A 21,966-nucleotide genomic window follows, 5' to 3' on the forward strand; every position below is an offset into this window, starting at 1 on the left:
TTCAGAGAAGTGTTGCCTCAAACTAAACCAAACCTCTTCCTGTGATTGTACCTAATTGTTTTCTCATCACTCTTTCTCTCCCTCTTACATCTCCATGGCAGCGTGTAACTGCGACGCCGCGGGCTCAGTTCGGGACGACTGTGAGCAGATGTCGGGCCTCTGTTCCTGCAAGACGGGAGTGAAGGGCATGAAGTGCAACCTGTGTCGAGACGGAAGCACCAACGGCTGCGACAAAGGTAGAGCACCGACCTGTGGCGGTTTTTCTCTTCCGTCACAACCTCCCTACATCATTTCAAAGTGATCTCGTAGCAGCCAGTTTTCTCTCTCTGTGATTTTCACATCCATCTGTTTTACTGGCACAGGCAGGAAGCGGCTGCAGGGCAGTATATCGATAGTGATTTGGAAAATAGTGGAGTGTACAAATGACATGCAACCATTGATATTTTCTCCACACGCTCCATTTTGGACGATTTGCAATGTGTACGCTCTGACTATTATTCACTTCGATTAATAATAAAAACAGCCCCGGTGATTGCACAAGCTAATAAAAAGCCAGTTTCAGGAAAATGTTAGTTCCTGCTGCGGGGGTCTGCAGCTGCTTGATTAAGATGCACCATCAGATATCGATCGGAAGTCAAACGCTTAATGAAGCCAGCAGTCGGCACAGTGGTGGGGAACTCCGCCACACGCCCCGCCAGATGAAAAGATGAAGTAGCACATGAAAGCCGGTGCTAAGGGATGGGGGGTGCTCTAAGCCTGTGTGATGTAGCAACAATGCAAAGACCCCACACTCGCCAACCCGGCAGGTAGATGCTGGGCTCCCCGGCTGTAGACCCTGCTGTGGCGGCTTCAAACGCTTCCTTTGGAGAGCTTCAGGAGAGATCTGTGGGAGAAAATATATATATAAATATCCCTGAGTGCACTCCTTTTCATAACTCTTTTTTAACCATAGTTACAGTTTGGGCGAAATGCTATTAAAACATGAATCATTCAGTGTTGCATACAGGTACAATAACTAGACCATTTTATGATTACATTACCGCTGCACTACTGTGGGAGAGGTCACTGTGTCACTTAGAGGAGACAAATGTTCAGAGTAATAAAACACCTTCTTGCATATTTAAATCAACAAGAGAGAGGGGGAGGTCAAATATGTCAAATTAGTAAAAATGTTGTCAATAATGCAGATTGATCCCTGCTTGTTGGTGATTATAACAGCAATTGGACATCTGCTATTTAAAAAGTATTAACACCACAAAAATCGTTTTTCTTTGTTGGATATAACTGAAAAGATATATTAAAAAACATGTTTATATTTTCTCTAATATTTCCCCCCTGTCGTGTTTTATTTCTGCATTCGTTTTTTAATTGCACTGCTGTCTAGCCTACTGTGTTTCTTCAGGTTCTTTGCGCTTTTTGTTGTCATTAATTTTATTAATATATGTTTCTCGAAATGATTTCAGCTTAGTTAACTTTTTCTTCTCTTTCTTTGTCAAAGTTAGTTTTTAGTTTAGAGGCAAATACAACAGGATGTTCTAAAAGCCTGTCAATGCTTGTTCTTTCCTTTCAAATTCCTTATTTTTTTTCGAATTTGATGCAAAAAACAATAATATTGAACACTAACAATTATTGAACGATTTATGTCACTTTGCAGAGTTAGGAGTCAAAAGTGACGTAAGCTTTAAAAACAACATCTGTAGTATGAATACACTAGGGCTGTGCAATTAATCGTATTTTAATCGCGATTACGATTATGGCTTGCGACGATTATGAAAACAGCATAATTGACAAAATACGATTATTTTGCTGGGTGCGCTTCGTCCCTCCCTAAAAGCCCACTCGGTCACGTGGGAGTGACATCTGTTGTGAGTGTTCAGCGCGAGCGAAGATGTCAGAACAAGAGCAGCAACTCGTTAAAAAGAAGGGTACAACTATTTGCAAGTACTTTGCCATTACATTCCACATCGCTAAAGATATGTGCCCAGTTAGCACTGTTAGCAACCAGGGCTTTAAGCAACTTGTCAACACGTTGGACAAGCGTTACGCGATGCCGTCTCGGTATTATTTCAGCAGGTCTGCGCTGCCTGCACTATGTGACAAATGCCGTGGGGAAGTTGAGAGAGACGTGGCTTCAGCTGACTACTTTGCGACCACAACGGACCTATGGTCTAGCCCAGGGGTGCCCAACCAGTCGATCGCGAGATGTGTCTAAAAATAGAACAACAATATTCTGTTTTATCGTTAATGTCCTGTATCATAATCTTCCTGTGCCAGAATAATGCACTTGAACGCATCAAAGCTTTGTGATTGGCCGGCGTCACCCCATGTGTCGGGGCGTGGCTGAGGGTCTTCAGTACAGGTGGCAATATTGTCACCTGCCTGCGCTCATCTCTGAAACCAGACCATGTAAACAGGCTGGTGTTTCTTGCAAAAAATCTTTAAGAGATGACATGAGCAGCCCTACCAGCATTTGACATGGTGGCCTAACATTTTTTATTTGGTCTTAAATTGTAGTTTATTTATAACATTTATTTCCTGTTACTTCTGGACCATGACGGTTGGCCAGCCTTCAACGTTTAACTGAGTGGAATATGTTGAATATGTTTTACCAAAATGTTGGCTATATGTTAAGGAGTGTTCAGTAGGTTGTGACAGTGCACTGCATCATATTTGATTTAATTTATTTTGGTCTAATTTATTTGTATTTATCATATTAATAATATATGTTTAGTATGGTTTTGGAAGTGCGCTCCAACATATTTGTTGATCTTGTTTATTGGTAACATATTATTTGTTTTAAAGTTCAATAGATGGTCAATGAATAATCGTCAAAATAATCGTGATATCAATTATTGACCCAAATAATCGTGATTATGATTTTTGCCATAATCGCACAGCCCTAGAATACACTCTTTTTAACTGGCAGAACATTTGTTTGTTAGCAAAGATTATGTAAATGTGAACGTGTTGCATTAATTATGCATTCAAAACATGTCTTTTAATGTAGCTCCACACCTGCCACAACAGAATCCATAATGCAGCTATGCTCCATTGCTATAAACTCTATGATATTGAGACTATGGCATGTTTTACAATACAAACTTATTTCTTCCACAGGTCCAGAGCCCCCCACCTCATGTGAGGAGTTAGTGTGCAGTTACGGAGCTACATGCATCGAGGTGAACGACCAGGCCCACTGCGAGTGTCCTTCCCCAGACTGTGACGAGAAAAACAAAACAAAGGTGGGTCTCACGGTGCGATTTGCAACAGTTAGTTTGAGCGGCCTGCAAGGAGGTAACATGTGTTCCCATCTCCCCTCTCTCTCTGTCTCTGTCTCTGTGGAGCAGGTGTGCGGCTCAGACGGGGTGACCTACGCCGACCAGTGCCAGCTGAGGACCATCGCCTGCAGGCAGGATAAGGACATCACAGTGCAGCACTCCGGACAGTGCACAGGTGAGCCCCCCCGAAGCCCCCTTGCATCATGGACGGCCGACCGCTGTCAGCTGGTCGGGAGATAATGAGCAGAGCTGTGGGCCACAAATCATCTTCCCCCTGCTGTTCCTCCGCCTGTCAGGAAGTCAGAGCAACATGTGTGCACATTTACCCAGAACTTTGTTGCACATGATACTGCAGCAAGAGCAATCACACTGTTTGAATCCAAATATTTTACTCCAAATGACACATTTGTGACTCATGGATAAGATTAAAGAAAAGGAGGGAGATCATGTTGTTTGTAATACTGCTTTATCTCAAGCTCCTCAATTAGGATTGTCTTACAGCAAATATTTAGTTAGTCTATGCCCTTCTAGTAAGACGAATACAAGTTAGAATAAGAGAGAGAGATAGCTTTGAAGTTCAACCTGCAACCCCACACAGCAGGAATGACTTTCGTTTTGGATTTATCAACGCTCTGTAGGGGTTTGGCCCTCCTGTTGGGGAATTGCGTCAATCTGCTTTACGTTGCCAGACCTCTTTAGGGTAACGGCGGATGCAGGAAACATGTTTACTGAGTGAAAATGGAGAGCTCTTCCTCTGGCCCAGATGCTGATGGACGTTTTTAGGGTTGGCAATGTGTAATAGGTGTTAGGACACTTGCCAAAGGCCAGGGTTTTCATGTACAGGGAAGTTGTTGCACCGACTGCAAGCCTGTGTCACAACGGGGTCCTAAAGACGTCGTCAGTGAGCTCGGTGGGGGGGAGCAGGGCCAGCTGTGTGACTCTGGCTACGGGCCACGGCCAGGTGTTAAGAATTTTCGGGGGTGAAAATGTTTTCGACGGGTGCCGATCAGGTGACCAAACACTGTCACCAGCAGTTATCTCTTTTGAGAAGTCTTTGTCAGACCCAAAGTAGGTCACATCCACAGTTGTTGACATGGTCTGTGTTGATTTGCAGGTACACGGATAGAGATTCCAAATAGGCTCGGCGAGAGATCGACAGGGCTTTGATAAGTCCCTGAACATCTGGTACTTACAAATTCAGTGCCGTGGGTTACCAGCCAAAAAGGAGCCAAAATCCAGTCACATTCCTCTGTTGCCTGGCAATGCAGACGTGGGTTTTGTGTGTAATCCCTCACCTAGCATTGCTGCACACAGAAGACGCCTCGCAGCGGTCCCCTCCTCTGTGGAGCCCCTCAGGGGAGCAGCAGACAGGCGAGGGCTCGGGCCCCTCCGACGTCTCGGGATCTTTTAATTTCTTCCCCCGGATGCGGTCGCACTGCGGGTAGCTGCTCCGCCGATGCTGTCGGCTCGGGGGTTAGATCTCAAGCTCATTTCACGTGTGGCTGGGTGCGAATTAGCATTTGCTCTGCCTCCACCCCTCACCATGGCTCGCCCCCCCTCCTGCTGTTTACATGCAGTTTCTCCAGACTCGCGGCCCTAGCGCTGTGGCATGCTAATGCTCACCGAGCTTGACAAGAGAGCAATGTCAAGGGCCTCTATAGAGTAAATGAGTTGAATGTTGATCCTTTTTGCCTTTTACATCATTGATCTTTCACAACTTTTTATTATTATACCACAGTGTGAGAATACTGCCGCACCGTCGGCCGATAATGGGAAGGGAATCCTGCAGAAGAAGCTTCTTAAAATATTTTTCTGCTGGTGACAGAGAGCTTGCAGCTAACTGTCACGCTACCCGGCTCTCTCTGAAGTCTCCGAGCTAAAAAGGCAGCGGGGCAGATTCCTGGGAGGAGTTTTTCTTTGCTGTGTTTCTCAGCAAAAGATGAAGCAGAATCTGAGAAAACACAGATAGAAAGAAATGCAAAGAGCCACTGTAGCGAGCAACAGAGGGAGGGCATTTGGAGCGATGAGCACATTTTGGCGGCAGGGGAAAATGGCCACCAAGTTGGCGACGACCCGCCTCTCCCATATGGTGTTATCACCTGTAGGTTTGCGGCAAATTGGCAACGAATGGCAGCATATGGCATGGGCAGCCCTCTGCCTGCGTGTCAGGGTCTGCTGCCTTCACCATCTCTCCTCCTGGTCCTGCCATTTTCTCTCATGACACAATCCCACATTCTGTTACCGACTGTTTCCCTCACCACTGCTAGTTTTGTTAACCTTCTTTTTTTGTGATATAAAAATGTTTTCCTTAAGCCTAAGTCCCTTGGCTGTGCTCCCCCCCTCCTGTATTCACATTCCTCCACCTCCACACTGAGCGTGACTGACACCACAAACAGTCTTAATAGCCACCTTTCAACAATAACTACAGGGCTTAGACAAGCCGAGATGACAATGATTTTTTTTCCTCTCCGCCCTGTGACATCATCGGCTCCACTGAGAGAAAAAGAAAAGGCAAACGGACTGTTAAACCTGATTAAGAGAAGCATCAGCTGAACACACACTGCTGCCAGTCCCTCTGTCCTCTTTTAGACGCGCCTTCTTTTTTCCCCCTTATCCCATGTCACGGAACTCGCTGCTTGAGATATGCACACACACACCATAACACACTTCCCAGGGAGCAGGCCGCCTGACGCTAAGCCTAGCACCTGACTGACAGGTGTAGCCAAGAGGAAAGCCAACGCATGCCACCATTCTCTGTGATAGCATCGCCGCTCTGTGCACTCCACTCCAAATCTCTCTCTGTACAAATATCCTGCGAGCTTTAAGCTGACACCCGGTGTCTCCTGGGCTTTTTCTGCCGTCTCCGTAGGTATCACATTTCACACCCCGGTGAATAATTGCCGATAAAATAACCGATTATAGAAGTGTAATTAAATCCTACACATAATGTTAGGCGAATCCTAATGAGGCGCAAATCTGCGGCATATAGGTTTTATTTTAATCTTCCGTTCATTTCACCCACACATCTTTACTCGTGGGACGTGTAGAAGTAAAAGGAAGAACGACAGTATTGTCACGCCTGCTTGCCTCGGCTAAATCTGAAGTGCTCACGTACGTAGCCAACTCACTCCCCCCATCCTTTCAGGAGTTTCTGTCCTATTTATCGTTCTTTTGTCACATGCAGTTTGTCCTTTTGCACCAGAGTCTTTTTATGCATTGGTAATGATGGTCTCTCTGCAGAGAGCCTCTTTCCCTCATTTGGAATGACTTCTTCTTTTCCCCCCTGTGTGTGTTTGGGTGCGTCTGTTGACAGCAGTGTGTTTGTGGTGGCAATGACGGATGCTCATGCGAGCAGCAGTGTGCCGTCTTTGAAGCCCGAGTTAAAGCTTTTTTGCCCCATTTCTATCAATCATTCATCACCGGAGGCACTGGCTTTTGGTGATTAAAGCTTTTGCTTCTGGAGGGCAGCATTTGAATATGGATATATAATTCATAGGCATTGGCACACAACACGCCAACATGCATTCCATATGTGTGTGCACAAGCAAAAGCGCACTAGTGCTAATAACTCTGAATGTCATCTGTTGGCATATTCCATATTCATTCCGCTATACAGTATGCACTTCCATTACTTAAGGTTTGTCAGATTGTCCTGACATTTCATCCATTGCAGGGTTTTTACTCAGAGGTTGCTTTTACAAACGGGTGTCTGCATATGTGTGTGTGGAGGTTTTTTTAATTTCATTTTTTTGTTGAGCATAAGTGGTTAGAAGACTTAAAGGTGGGGTAGGTAATTCACTTCAGAAACACTTGTTGTTATATTCCATGGAATGCTCTTAACATCCCGATATTAATGAATACATTAAATGCTTTGACAATGAGTACATTACAAATGTAATCTGTGGAAGCTGTAGTGCTGTAAAAAGCACGACCAATCATCTGAGCCGGCCCGGCTAAAGTAACTGGATGGCCTACCTGCCTGTCAGCCTTCCATCTGTGCACAAACTTATCTCGTGCCCTCATTGGTCATGTGCGCGTTCGTGTGTGTTGGAGGAGGGGCTCTGTAAGGAAGTAGCAGATTTTTTTCGGCTGCATACTTTCAAATTCTAGCGCACTCGTGCTGGTTTCTCCATTCTTACCTACTGTACCCTACTTTTAAACGGACATTCAGTAAAAGCTGAGGTAAGAAATTATTGTCAACACTAGGTTGTAATAATAGATTAAAGGAATACTTGAACTCCAATTTGTTTACTTCAGTAACATAGTGACATCAATATCTAAGGCTTGTGCTTCTAATGGCCAGCGCTCCAACACATTGAGCGTGATAGACTGAGGGGCGGGACATCTCTAAGCGGTTGATCAAGAACATTGGTGTTGCGAAGTCCATAGGGACTTGGCTTGGCAACTGGAAGGTCACCAGTTCAAGTCCCGGCAAGACCAAGTGCTACAGAGGTGTCCCTGAGCAAGGCACCGTTCCCTACACTGCTCCCCGGGCGCCGTACATAATAATGGCAGCCCACTGCTCCTAACACTAGGATGGGTCAAATGCAGAGAAACCGTTTCGTTACTAGTACCTGTACTACGTAATGACAATAAAAGTGGTTTCAGACAGAGGGTGAAAAGAGGTGCTGCAGTACAGGCAGTATGAGATAAATAAGGAACTTTTTAAACATTAAAGTATTTAAACATGTTACAGTAGAGACACAAAATCCAAATATGAACCTGAAAATGAGCATAATGGGGCCCCATACAACTTTTCCGAGCTAGCCTTAAGCGCATTAGCTTATACTGCACAAGTTGGGTGAACTTTTTTTAACAAATGCTTTGATAAAACAGCCCCATTTACTTAAATTCAGTAAACTCAGTTGGATTGTTGTACAAGGTGTAGGTATGTAAGACAAAAAAGATTTAGTTCAAGAAGTCAAGGTAATGGTATAAGAAATGTATATACAAATGATCATTTTGGGGGTTAAGTATTTCTTTAAGTGGGTTTAATATTGGCTAATGATTGTTGATTTGTACTACTGGTGTGACTATTGAAGTTGTAATGGAGTTAGTTAGGTGAAGCAAAATCAAACATTTTTCATCTTTGCTCAGTCATTCATCCATTCCTTGCTTCCTCCCCTTCCCTCCACCAGAAACCATCTCTGAGCCGGCAGACCGACCCACCCCCAACCCCCTCGCCACCACCCCCAGCTCAAGCTCTGTTGCCACCATCACCACCCCCACCTCCTTCCACCCTAACATGGTGTGGGCCATCCCGCTTCCGAGGACGGAAGAGCCATCGACCACTGAGTGGCCCCCTGCCACCACCATCTCTTCCACCCTCATCAACAACAGAGCAAAACAACACCACATCATCCACACCCAGCCGCCGCAGTCCACCACCACCTCCACCCCCCGCAGCAGACCGCCCCCCCCTGCCGCCGCTGTCTCCTTCGACGGCTCGGGCAGTGGGGAGCCCAGCGGCGATGACCAGACCGAAGAGGAAGAGGAACAAGAAGAGGAAGCGGGTAGCGGCGTTCCAACGGAGGCCAGTGGCGCAGAGGAGCCTGTCGGTAAATCACTGCTCTTTCACTTCATTACCCATAATGCATTGAGGGCTGTGTGGGAGGGGCTTTTATTTTCCAATAATGGGTTGTACCAACTCTTTTCTTAGCTTACATCATTACACATTCATGCCATCATCTGTTAATTGAAAGCCACAGGCTTGTGTAGTTCTCTGGAAATGTCAAAGCCAGGCAGGCAGGGAAGATACATCTTTGTAAACAGACGCCGTTTGTGTCATTTCCACTCGCAGAAGATGTATATCTCAATTTCAGAAAGGAATTCATTTGCATGGTTTTGCTGTCGCTACATCACCCATGCTCCATTCCGCCAGCGCATCACTCTCAACAGTTAGCAAAACAAAACGCAGGCTCTGTAAAATACACTGCAGCAGGCCAGATTAAACTGTTGGCCTGCATCTGGGGACCGCTGGAGCCTGACTTGATAGGCTGATGCGACTGTGAAGTTGAGGTGTGTGTGGAGGTCACATGACAATTCTCAAATCTTTCTCGACATGCACTCCTGACTGTAACAGCACGCTGCCGTTTCTAGACCTCTGCTTGAACAACAAGGGATGGCTTCTTCTTTTTTTATTCGGTTGTTGTTTTCCATCCATCCATCCAGCTCGGCTGACAGCTTGCAGTAACAGGATATGATTGATGGGCAGCGTGGCCCCCAATGTGCTCTTCCTCAGCTCAGCCTCTCCTCCTCGCTCCTCCTCCTCTGCGACTCAGAGATTTATTCTGTTGTCAGAAGCTGACCAGAGTGCTCGGTGGCGCGAGAGGCATGCAAACCTGTCTGCCTAGGAGTCCTGGTGTGTGTGTGTGTGTGTGTGTGTGTGTGTGTGTGTGTGTGTGTGTGTGTGTGTGTGTGTGTGTGTGTGTGTGTGTGTGTGTGTGTGTGTGTGTGTGTGTGTGTGTGTGTGTGTGTGTGTGTGTGTGTGTGTGTGTGTGTGTGTGTGTGTGTGTGTGTGTGTGTGTGTGTGTGTGTGTGTGTGTGTGTGTGTGTGTGTGTGTGTGTGTGTGGTGTGTGTGTGTGTGTGTGTGTGTGTGTGTGTGTGTGTGCCCAAGCATACTTGCATTTTTTTTCATATTGTACGTGCTGAAGTGCTAGCGCGCACATCAAAGTGTGAGCAGATCAGGAGATTGTACAGCGTAGATTTAAACATGGATATTCAAATCTACACTTGAATGTTTCTTTACGGTGGTTAGTTGTTAAAGGTAAGTTGTAGTTTGTGTTTGGGTGTTTAACTTATCTCCCTCTTCTCATGTCACTGAGTTTTTCCAACCCGGAGTGCACATATCACTATCTGACTCTATAAAAGTAAGCAGGCCAGAGGTGTGTGTTTGTACATGGTTTTCCGCGCTCTGTTGAAATCTGCTCTTATGTGTGTGAGGTTGGGGGGGGTGTAAGTGTGTGTGTGTGTGTTTAAATGTGTTGTTGTGCTCTACCCTCTGTCCCCCCTACCAACACTCTCCTCTTCATCGGTAAATCTGCAGGCCACACGCCAACAGATGCCCTATAAACCCTGCAACCTCTCTCCTCCTCGCCTCCTTTTGACCGCGAGTCCTTGAGCGGCACGTCCCTCGCCTCTGACGTCTTTACGACTTGTTTAGCCCCTAGCTGTTTGCCTCCACGATTATTTCTAATCTCTGTGCGGCCATAAACTGCGCCACTTGGACCACGACGGCTGCTCCACCAGCACCATCATTAGAGAGGACTGAGCTTCGCTGCTGATACACACTCTCATTCTTCACAGGGACAAAGCCTAGCCACTTTTATGTCTTTTATGTCCCAAGATAGCCAGATATACGGGGACTGTAACACAAACACAGGCTTTTTTTTGTTGCTCTCCTGGGAAGACTTGAAGTTAACTGTACACCAATCAGCAGTGAGCAATAATCACATCCGCTCATCATTTAAGTTTCTCTGTGTGTGACATGACTGGCAACAGTGCCCATTACGTGCTCTCTGCTCGAGTTCCAGGTGTAAAATCAATTTTCATGAATAATGCCATATAATCACTCCTGACAGATGCCTCTAGTAGTCCAATCACAGGTCAGCGGACTGAAAGCTTGCAACCAGCTGCAGAAGCTAAAGCAAATTCTGAATAAAACAAAAGATTGTAGGTTTTAACCTTAGATACACTTTACTCCAACTGTGCCGGAAAAGTATCTCTCCCATGAGGTTTCTGAGATAAGCTGGCTGGAATATATGAATGTTCTACAGTTTCATGAATTATTTTAAGCCCCTGTGTATCACCCCCCCCCCCCCCCCAGGTCCCACGTTGGCGAGCACCACAGTACCCACAGCTGAGGACCGGTCCTCCTGCGACAACACAGAGTTCGGATGCTGCCCCGACGGAAAGACACCCTCCACTACTCCAGAGGGCGCCAACTGCCCCTGTAAGTCAGAACGACCCTTTCTTTACCCTGTCATTACCTGGCTATCACACTGGTTTTCCTTCTCTATTTTCTGGTTTCCTGTCAGTCGCTGCTATACTATGTGAGGGACTATGTCTCGATCCTGGGGGTCAGCAGCAACTGCAATTAGCTACCATTACAGTTGAAATGATGTTAGCAAATGTAAACGACAAAGACTTTTCGTTCTTTTACTGGAGCTGGATGAGAAGAGCATTGCAAAGTTTATACTAGATGCTTAAAATGGAAGCCGATTTAGCCAACTTTGTATCTTTGCGAAATGGCTCGTTACCAACGGACTGTCGCTGGTGGGTTATCAGGGATCTCTGAGAAAGTCAAACATTGTTCACATATATATTCCACCAATATCAAAATGATACAAAGTGTATCTTTAATTGTGTAGCTGGAGCCTGGAGATGAGTAGCCTAGCATTAAGCAAAAGCAATACAAAAAAGCTATCATTAGCTTAAAGGGAAGCATTCTGCACTTCATACGTAGGGCTGAGCAATGTTGTGTTCTAGGAAATTAATTTCTATAAATTGGTGGGGGGGGGTGGGCTATGTGTTTAAAGAATATAAAATAGTTTTTCGTAAAAATTGAATAGAATCCCAGAATTTTTCTTTTGACTTTTTGTTTTATTATTCAATCAATGTTTTTTTTATTTTTTTATTATTCAATGTTAAGATTCAACAAACTATCTGTTTTTTCACTGCACAGAACTACGTCTCTTACTCATCTCTTCTCTTCTTCCTTATTTTTTGATGTATTGCCTTCATTTATTGAAGGATTGAGAATCAACCCAATATTTTACTTCGGAATAGTGATGGTGTGCCATCTGCCTTTAACAACCAGTTGAACAGGTGCTATTTCGTTTTGTCTGCAGCGATGCGTTCATGAATCACCACCCTCATATGTAAATGATCATATTGGCAGGTGGCAGGACATTTAAAAAAATACACAAACAGTGGATGTGTTACCTCAGTATTCCATGGTTGGGAATTTGATGACACTTGGCGGTCCAATGCTGATATAAGTCGTGCCAGGCCTAATTCCCTATGAGGTTTATTTTCTCTTCTCTTTGGGTAATAAATAACCATCAGTGTTGTTATTCATACTTACTATCTTCCTTCACCCTTATTCTATTTATTTTAATCTCCCACCTGTCCTTTATTCACCCACCTCACACACATTATTTTCTCTATCAGTCTGTATCTCCCTCTTGAGCTATATCTCACTCTTTTCTCTCCCTCAGCTCAGTCAATCTCAATCCAGTCTTGCATCACTTATTTTCTCTGTGGAGTGAGGAGAGTGTCGGGAGACTACCGAGGGCCGACTGTTGTACCAATCAGTGCCTTCTGCCAGACTCGCTTCATAAAGATAAAGGGCTTCTTTCTCCCCCTTTGCTACTCCATCTCTCCTTCCCTCCATCCCTCAGTAGAAATCTGCGCTCTATTTGTCCCTGCGGTGTTACTCTGACTGATTGTGAAAGAAGGGATTCTCTCTGGCTCTAAATGGAGCTCCGGGTCATGACTTTAAAGGGCCGGGGCCACAAATGAGTTGTATTTCTGGCGTGCTGAAAGTCCCATGGCCTTCTAATAAAACAGCAGAGTTCAGTGGCTATAACATGAACCACAGATATAAGGCCACCTTTGACTTTGGTACACAGAAAGACGACAAACAGACGTGAAACATGTGATCTGTCGAGGTAGGATTTGATGACATTTTGGCCCAAAATCCATACGATAGAAGCATTTGATAGGTTTAAGCTGTAGAACAAGTAACAAATCCGCTAAGGCCTGTAAATATTTATCTCAGCCAAAGATGACGGCGCGGCAGCAATCAATACTTCATTCAGCTCAAGTGTTGCCAATAAAAGCAGGCAGCAGGATTTGCTGATCGATACGGCGGATCCGTTCTTTCTCTAGAGGAGGGCTCAGCCGATCGTCCGCTCATTAGCAGTGAAATGACACGTCCCTCATGCGAGAATATCCGTCTCATTGTACCTTCCAATATATTGATGCGTGCACGGCTCATTTTCTGCTGTTCTAATCTTCACATTTATTGAGACGTCAGAGGGTGAAGTGGCTCAAGGTTGACTTTAGTCCACTCTCTTAGATATCTATGAAATCGTTTTTATATTCAGTTTTTACAGCTTTGAGTAGAGGTAAGAGCATGGCCGTTCTTCAATTAGAGAGTGTATTTAGCATTTACCTGCCATATAATTTAACCATGGGGATTTTTTTGTATCTATCTCTCTGGAGAAGACATCTTCCTCTGAGAATTATTGGGTGAAACATTTGGTTCCTTTGCTTAATGTGTTTAATGCAGGATGCTCCATCTGTAACTTTCAAACAAGGCGGCACCGTTAATACAACATCAGAGATAATGACCGGCATGCTCATATGGATGTTAATGGCACACTAAGCCCCCGCTACTGTAAACTCTTCCATATGCCAGGGAAAGTCTGACAAATCCATTACATTTTACAGTTCACTAGGATCTGATAGTGAAACAGCTCAGTCCCTTTGTATCTCTCTCTTTCTTCCCCTCGTTATGTTCGTCACGGCAGTGGGCCGGAAAATCACCCTCTCTGATGTTTGTCTTCTTCGCAGATTAAAAGTCAGATTTCTCTCGCCGTCCTTCTTTCTTTCTTTCTTTCTTATCGGCCAAACCTTGCCCATTTGCTTTTATTTTATGGCGCCCGTCACATCTGAATCGATGTGTGCTGCCCGTGAAAATGCTGTAAAGTCGAGGGTGGAGACGGAGGGTGTGTGTGTGTCACCAGTGTCTGCTGTCCTTTTCATGCAATTTTAACCAGGCCTGTGTCAGTCACCATTCTGGCGACATTAAGGAGACAATTACGGCTATCTCTCACGATAATCATACAAGTGCTCTTCCCGTTCTCCGTGCCGTCGCTCGAGCAGGAGCAGCCATGATTGATTTGGGCAATTTGTCCTGCTGATTAAGAGTGCCGTGGAAGCATGACATCAGCGCCTCACATGCTCCTCCTTTCTTCACCTCACACTAATGCACAGATCCCCTCTGCTTTCAGCTTTTCTCCTCTGGCAGCAGTATGAGAAAAAAACATATTGAGAGTTGATGAATGTTGGACAACATAACCCCCCAAGGTCGCACAGGGAGGCTCTCTCTTTGCTGAAGAAAGCACTTTTGAGAGTGCCTGTGGGCTATTTTTCCTCTTTAGCGTGTGTGTTTTGTTTCTTCCTTCATGTATTTGTGTGTCTGTCTAACTTGTTGTCTCCCTACCCAGCCCGCCATGCCTCGGCCAGCTTTTGGGATGAGTCTCCGTCTGGTAAAACTGGCCCATTTTTCTTCCCTTTGCCCTAGTTTCTTTATTCTTTCCTTCCTTCTTTCATACCTCACAGTCCACCTCTTCCACCACCACCACCACCCCTACACCCCAAACTCTGAACCCCCACGCAATCAGCAACAAACTCACTAACCTCCTCTTGTCAAACACACACAATCACACGATCCATCACTAACCCGGAAACCGGCACGACCCCAACAACGAGCACGGTGTGAAGGCAGCGGGGTAGGAGTGATAAGTGATAAGAGAAGGTGAGCTAGCGATTTTCATCTGATTTCTTGCCATTTCTCCTTCCAGCCACCATGAGGTTCAGCGGCTTCCTGCACTTGGACCAGGTGGAGGGCCAGGAGATATTCTACACCCCTGAGATGGAGGACCCCAAGTCGGAGCTGTTTGGAGAGACAGCCCGCAGCATAGAGAGCGCAGTAAGTACTGTTGGGAATATAGTTCAGTATCAATAGCTCATGGATGAATTTGCTTAAGACCTTTTCATTTGACCATGTACGTATGAGTATTAATACACCAAATCATGGTGGTTCAATCATTATTTTTCATAAACAAAAAAATATAAATTTCTCACACACACTTCTGAATAATTAAGAATATATACAGAATTAGCGTTCTGCTTTTAATTTCAAGTACAGAATTAAAGCCTCAAGGGCTGTGTTAGCACAGGCACTACATGAGCCTTCCAGAAACTCTTCAAATGTAATAAGTGTAACGATAAAAAAAACTGGGAAAAACAGACGTGTGCAAAGACTCATTTGTGAATAGCTTGCCAAACACTTCACAGAAGCAGGAAGCAGCCTCTCATGTGAGATTAATTAAGATAAGTCCTTATTCTGGATATGAGTGAGATAAGATTGGATGGTCAAGATGCAATTTTCTGTTAAGCAGTCAAAGCAGAAGCTTGTGCTATAATCGCAGTTTGGCCCTGGCGCACATATCTCTACTGTCCGTGTCTTTTTCTCAGACCTTTGAATAAATGTCTCTGTTGTCAAGCCAGAGCCTCGCTCTGCCGATGAAATGGGAATGTGTGTGTGTGTGTACACTATACACATCCAGCAGCTGTTGAGACGGTGTCACTGGACCCCACTGGGACCTAATCTACTACCTCACAGCCATTTGTGTGCGTGTCTGCGCTCGTTACACTCCAAGCCTGTGTCTTTCTGAAGCCTGGTGCGCCACTTGATAGCAACCACCCGCCTCTTCATCTTCTAACACTGGAGCACACGCAGATATACAGCACACTAAAGAATTCCAGCTGGTGATGTTTGAGGGAAAGAGAAGGGGAGAAAAGAAGATCGGAGGTTTTATAGGTCAATGTTGGTCCATCCTTTCCATCCCTTCGGAGGATTGCACACATCTACCCACAAATAATAGAGATTCAGTGCCTGAAGGAGTAATCTGAGCATTTAAGCCAACTGAATTGAAGGAAAGGCAGCTTTTTGGTAGTGGCGCTAATCTGGCCAGTCTGAAAATGTCATATCTTGAGCGATATGTAATGAAGCATACACGTTACATACAACACTTCATGAGTCTCACGTTCCAAAAATGGGTGAAAATTAGGCATCATGTTGTGTTCGATCTTACCCTGACTCTGTCACTGTGCCATTTTAAAATATTTTACATCCTGTATGCATATTCAAAGATGAAGTTACACACAGTCATTTCCTCGCTGAAGCAAATATTAGAACTTCTGGTTTCGATTATGCTTATGCATTGGCTTCATAATTCCATTGTTACATAACACACTTAAGTAAAATCCATCTTATTGATATTTTCCTTTCTCTCGTATATATTTGAAGTTGACATTAAGGTAATCTAAAAAGTCACGGAAAGTAGTCAGGTGACATTACTTTTATATTGTGATGCTTAGATTAGGTTACTGTAGAATAGAACAATAGTTAAGTAACAGCAGGCCCTGTAGCTCCTGAGATTTTAACCAGCTGCTGAAATAAGGACGAGGAAGAAGAATTTCCTCTTGTTACTTGTTGGGAATGTAATTAACTAATCCACCAGAACACAAACAAGAACACAATTAGAGGAAGACACTGACTGGATGTGACTTTTTAAAGTTTTAGCATGAAATGGTCCAATTTAAAGCTGAAATATTGGCCCAGATTGTTTGGGCTAAAGTCAACTTTAGTCTCTAATATCTCCAAAAGCCCTCATGGAGCACCTCTGGTTGATAAAGCTTGCACACACGGGGGGGGGGGGGGCTTCAGAAGCAAATCCAATCAGGAGCACATGTCAGGGTTGCACGACATTTGTCTTAGCTCCTCCCGGAAACTTGTCTCTATAATTAATACCACGGCTCCAGCTAAATGTCAATTTGTGCACCCGCACCCCAATTTGAGAGCAGTCTTTCCTGTTCGGAGAGTACAGTCTTCTGGAATTGGACTCGCTGCTATGATAGCGTAGAGCTCATTACCGGCCTCATTTATCATCTCTTCTAACTGTCCCTTCTCTCCTCCCCCTGTTTTACTCTTTCTCTTCTCTCAGCTCAATGAGTTGTTCAGGAAGTCGGAGGTGCACAAAGACTTCATGAGTGTTCGTGTCAGGAATTTGGCTCCAAGCAACTCCATCTTGGCCTTTGTGGAGGCCCACTTCAAACCAGGTGAGAGATGGCAGAAGATTCTGAAAAAATAATAAAAATAATAATAAGTACAGTAGCCAATAGAGAGAAAATAAAGTTGGACTCCGTTATGGTTTGTTCCCCTTTGTCTTTTAGCGAGCAAGATATCCTTACAAAAAAAAAGACTGACTTAATTTAAATGAAATTGGGATAAAAGTTAGGCCACTGACTAAAGAAGACCTAATTACTTTTGTATGCAGAGTAAGCCACCATATCACTTTTTGAAGCACTTTATATTTCCACGTGTAACTCTTGGACTGTAAAGCTATGTTCTCCCCTGGGTTCCAACACTCTATTAGTCACTTGTTATTACTCCTCTGACACATTTTATTCCTCGTCCACTGAATAAGGTTCATAACATTTTTGAATAGTATTCCAGTAACCTGTTCCCTCCATTGTTGAAATGTAACTGCATTTGGCCACTTCTGTACAGTAACAAAACACATTTGTATCACCATGACTCAAAATCAACCTTGTCCTGTACACTTTACCTGGCGTGCATGCAGGTTAAGGACTTTTCTATTGTTAAAATAACAAATGGAGAGGAATGTGTATCCTTGGCAGAGATGTGCACTCTCTAAATGCTTTCTACTTATTCTTTATTTGACTCATAATATTAAACTGTGTTTGTCCTTATTAATACATATTTTAAATGTTTTTCTCAATGCCAAAACAAAAATCATAACAAGGTTTCTACTTAGATGTTCACATTGTTATTCATAGAGAGCCAGGAAAAGTTCCCAAAAAGGTGTAATTGAAGGCTTGGTCAGCTCCTCCATTTGTCAAAAATGGAAAAGGAATACTTTCCAATTGATTGACAGGTGTCCTAATACAGTGACAAACACTAGACAACTCAAGATGTTCTCCGTTAAAGTTTGTTTACATCACTAATTCTGAAATCATAGGCTTATATTTTTAATAAGGAGAAATTCCTTCTGTAACAAAGTGCTGAATTGCCATTATTAAGACTCATACATAACATATGTGAATTCAATTCTTAATTATACGGTTGACGCCACAACTGGGCCTTTAAGCTCCTTTGTACCTTACAAACTCCACCCTCCCCCCATTTTGAGAGTGCAGTTTAGTGTCCTTCACACCCTTCATACGGTGCAGTGTTAAGCGGCTCTCCTCCATGGCCTGTAAAGCGAACATCTGCAGTTATGAGAGCGATTCATCTGGAAAAAAGCCGGACAAGCGACAGGTGGAGGACAAGTGGCCCCCGGAGACCCTCCAGCTGTCATACACTGGGCCTTCTGATATATCCATTGTTCCCCCTAAAGAAGCCCGAGTCCTGTATTTGCTTCAAAGTGCTCCTCCGAGGCCATGTCCTGAGTGTCTGTACCTCTTTGTTTATGATAGATACCAGATTCACGGTGGAAGACATCGAAGGAGCCCTGCTCAAACAGCTGAAGGCCTCCAAAGACACCAGCATCGCTGTGAAGAAGCCAGAGGACGAGAATATCCGCTTCACCAATTATGGTAATACACAATACAGTGTGTGGGGATTAATAAAATGAAAAGGGGTTTTAAGTTATTCATGAGGTGATTTATCAAAGGTTTTTTACGGGTCTTGAACAAGGAATTCTTTACGTGCATTTTTTTCCTTTGCTAATTTCCATTGTTCTCTGCTGACAGACATCTCCTCCGTCCCCTTCTTCACCACCACCACGACCACCACCACCACGGCCTCAGTCACCACAGCCGCTCCCAGCACCACCACCATGCCTCCCCCCACCTCCCCGTACATCACCCGCCGCCCCCCAGGCACCACACGCAGGCCCTATGGCAGACGCACCACCACAACCTCAGCGCCTGTAACCACACCGCGACCCACCACCACCACAGAGGCCCCCACTACCACTGCTCCACCTCCAGCCACCACTGTAGCCCATGTCCGAGGCAGGCTGCACCACAAGAAGCCCTGCAGCTCCCACCCCTGCCTGCACGGCGGCACCTGCGAGAACGAGGGCAACGACTTCAGCTGCAAGTGTCCCGCCGGGCGAGGAGGCTCCGTGTGCGAGAAGGGTGAGTCAGCGCTTTTATTTCCTTTACACATTAGCAGAGGTGGTAGTATTACTCAGATCTTGTACTTAGGTACACACCACAGTGTAGGAATACTTTGTCACAAGTAAAAGTCCTGCAATACAAATGTTACTCGAGGAAAAGTACAGAAGTATGCGCATCAAACATACTTTATGTACCAAAAGTACTCATTATGCAAATGTGCCCATTTCAGAATAATATATATTGTATCTTTTGATTATAGCGATTGATGGATTAAAGTGTTCTCAAAGCTGGTAAAGGTGCAGCTAGTTTGAATGAATATACTGCAGGGTAGCTTGTGAATTTACTCCATGTGTAACTAAAGTCTGATTTGTGTTGATTATAATTCACATTATTAAGTAACTAAAGGTATTAAATAAATGTAGTGGAGTAAAAGTACACTATTGACCTCTGAATTGTAGTGGGGTAGAATAAAGCAACACATTTAAATCATCAAGTAAAGTTCATGTCTCTCACAATTGTACTTAAGTACCACTATATTTGCTAAAAGTTTCAAAGTCTCCCCCGTATTTTTAAATCCTCTGAAAAAATGAGCTGGAACAGACTTCCGTTATAATTTAGCACGATAGCAATTAGCAATTACAAAGAAGCACCCAAGGCTGATTTCGCAGCAACTGAGAGGTTTTTAGGCACTCCACTTTGTGCCAATCATGCCTTTTAGCTGGTCTATAATCGCTGTTAACCACTTCCTCAAGTGCTTTAATATATTTAGAAAGTAGTGGAAAAGAACCATTATGCTAAAACACTCTAATATAAAAGGTTTCTTTAATGAAACTTTTGTCGTAAAGGAGAAAAATACATATATTGCTCATGTTAAGGGGTATCTTGTCTTATTGTAGCTTCACAAAGCGGCCGCCTAAAGTGAGGAACAACCTTCAGTTAGTGCCTGAATATGTAAATGCAAAGTTCTGTGGTCACAGATGTGAATTTATTGGGTCATATAAAGCTCAATAAGACAGCAGCAATCAGCAGAGAGTGTCAATTTTACTCTATATATTATAAAAAAACTTGAGAACAAAGCAGTTGAGGTGTGACTGACGCAATATCTCTCCTATCCGGCTGCTCTTCAAACACCTCAGAAGTGAGCGACCGCTGAGGTGTTCACTAAAGCCAACACACTGAATCCAATCAGCGCCGCGGAGAAAATCATAAATCAAGGAGAACTTCTTGAGAAACTCTTTTGTTTCTTCCCCTCTTACCCTACTTTGGGATTTTCGGGGGGCTGAGAAGGAACCTCACGCTGCTGCATCTTAAGATAATTCACAGTAATTGCTTTGATGGGGATTAGCTGGTGGGAATCCATGTGTGTCTTTGAGTTAGAGTTCTAAATGAAGTCTCACACACACGCACACACTTAGACCGCATGCTGGCCTCCCCCAGATCAATGCAGTCATTAGAAAAGACGGAGCTCATCAGCTGCCATTCTCCTCAGAGAGACAGACAGAAAGACAGATGGACGGAGAAAAAAAACAACCCGAGAGAGAAAGTGGATGATAATATCGTAATTGTCGAGTGGCAGAAAAACAAAGGATTCCCCTGGAGGCATGAGTGCTTAAATGTGGCTTGAGGGGGGGTGAAGAGCTCAGCTCCTCCTCTCTTTCTACCTTCTCCTTCTGGTGAACTCCTTCTTCCAAATAGCGTTCCTAAAATAAACTGACAGCTTATTCTCTTTCCTCCAGATGCCTCCGCCTCCGCTACCACTTAAGTATAAACGATAAAGTGTATCATGAAATAATAACAGGATTGCTTTTCCTCCACAGTGATCAAGTACTTCATCCCGTCATTCGGAGGCCAATCGTACTTGGCGTTCCAAACCATGAGCGCCTATCACACGGTCCGCATCGCCATGGAGTTCCGGGTATCCGAGATGACCGGGATCCTGCTCTACAACGGCCAGGACGGCAAGAAGGACTTCATCTCTCTGGCTCTGGTGAATGGCAAGGTGGAACTCAGGTGAGCCTCGTCAGAGTTTTCAGGGTCAACGACCTTCATCATCTGTTGATTCTGCCGCTTTCCTTCTGATTCAATCTGATGAAACCTCTATGATCCCCCCGCAGGGGAAAACAGGGTCATTTCAGCTGAGAGAGGATGTAGATAACAATAAAGCCAATGGAGAGCACTGAAGATAATGAGGCAAATAATTACAGCAAGTAAACATGTTGAGAATACCGCTGCCAGAAAATGTAATAAAAAGACACAGAAGCTTCTGGACAGATTTTGCAGGCTAAGGCTACCAAGGCATGTTTTTCAGAAATGTGTTCAAAGCTTGCAAATGAAGCTCTTTGCATGATCACGTTTACAGATGGCGGGAACATATGTGTGGATTTGATATGTAATTTTTAATCACATATATTGCATTTACAGATGGAAGCAATGACTTATTAAATGCACCTCGATATGGCTCATGGAGGCATTAGACTAATCATGTTGGATAGTAACATATAGTATGCAAATATATTAACCCTGTGCCAGTTCTCTTGCTTGATATGCTATCAGCTCATTGGATGGGCGTTATCAGCATGAACATGGTGGGTTAGAAGGGGCGTGCTCCACCTACTATAAGATTCAAAAGGGCCTGTATATACAGTATGTTTGATCCCGAATATAATTACATGACGATACCAGCTTCTAACTGCTGAAGTAGTTAATGACAGGAGCATAGAGCAAGTCAGGTACTGTGTGAAAACA

At 44.3% G+C, this 21,966-nt stretch overlaps 1 protein-coding gene across 1 annotated transcript in view; it reads left to right on the forward strand.

Moving 5' to 3' along the window:
- Positions 1-21,966, forward strand: part of agrn (agrin) — a 269,713-nt gene that overhangs the window by 216,077 nt on the left and 31,670 nt on the right. Inside the window, 10 exon segments of the mRNA XM_034196403.1 lie at positions 102-236; positions 3,118-3,242; positions 3,348-3,453; positions 8,417-8,836; positions 11,105-11,230; positions 14,871-14,998; positions 17,079-17,193; positions 18,574-18,693; positions 18,850-19,239; positions 21,039-21,231. Of these exon segments, the coding sequence (XP_034052294.1) occupies positions 102-236; positions 3,118-3,242; positions 3,348-3,453; positions 8,417-8,836; positions 11,105-11,230; positions 14,871-14,998; positions 17,079-17,193; positions 18,574-18,693; positions 18,850-19,239; positions 21,039-21,231 (1,858 nt within the window).

The sequence above is a fragment of the Gymnodraco acuticeps genome, unplaced genomic scaffold (genome assembly GCF_902827175.1).
Source record: "Gymnodraco acuticeps unplaced genomic scaffold, fGymAcu1.1, whole genome shotgun sequence".
NCBI classification, from domain to species: domain Eukaryota; kingdom Metazoa; phylum Chordata; class Actinopteri; order Perciformes; family Bathydraconidae; genus Gymnodraco; species Gymnodraco acuticeps.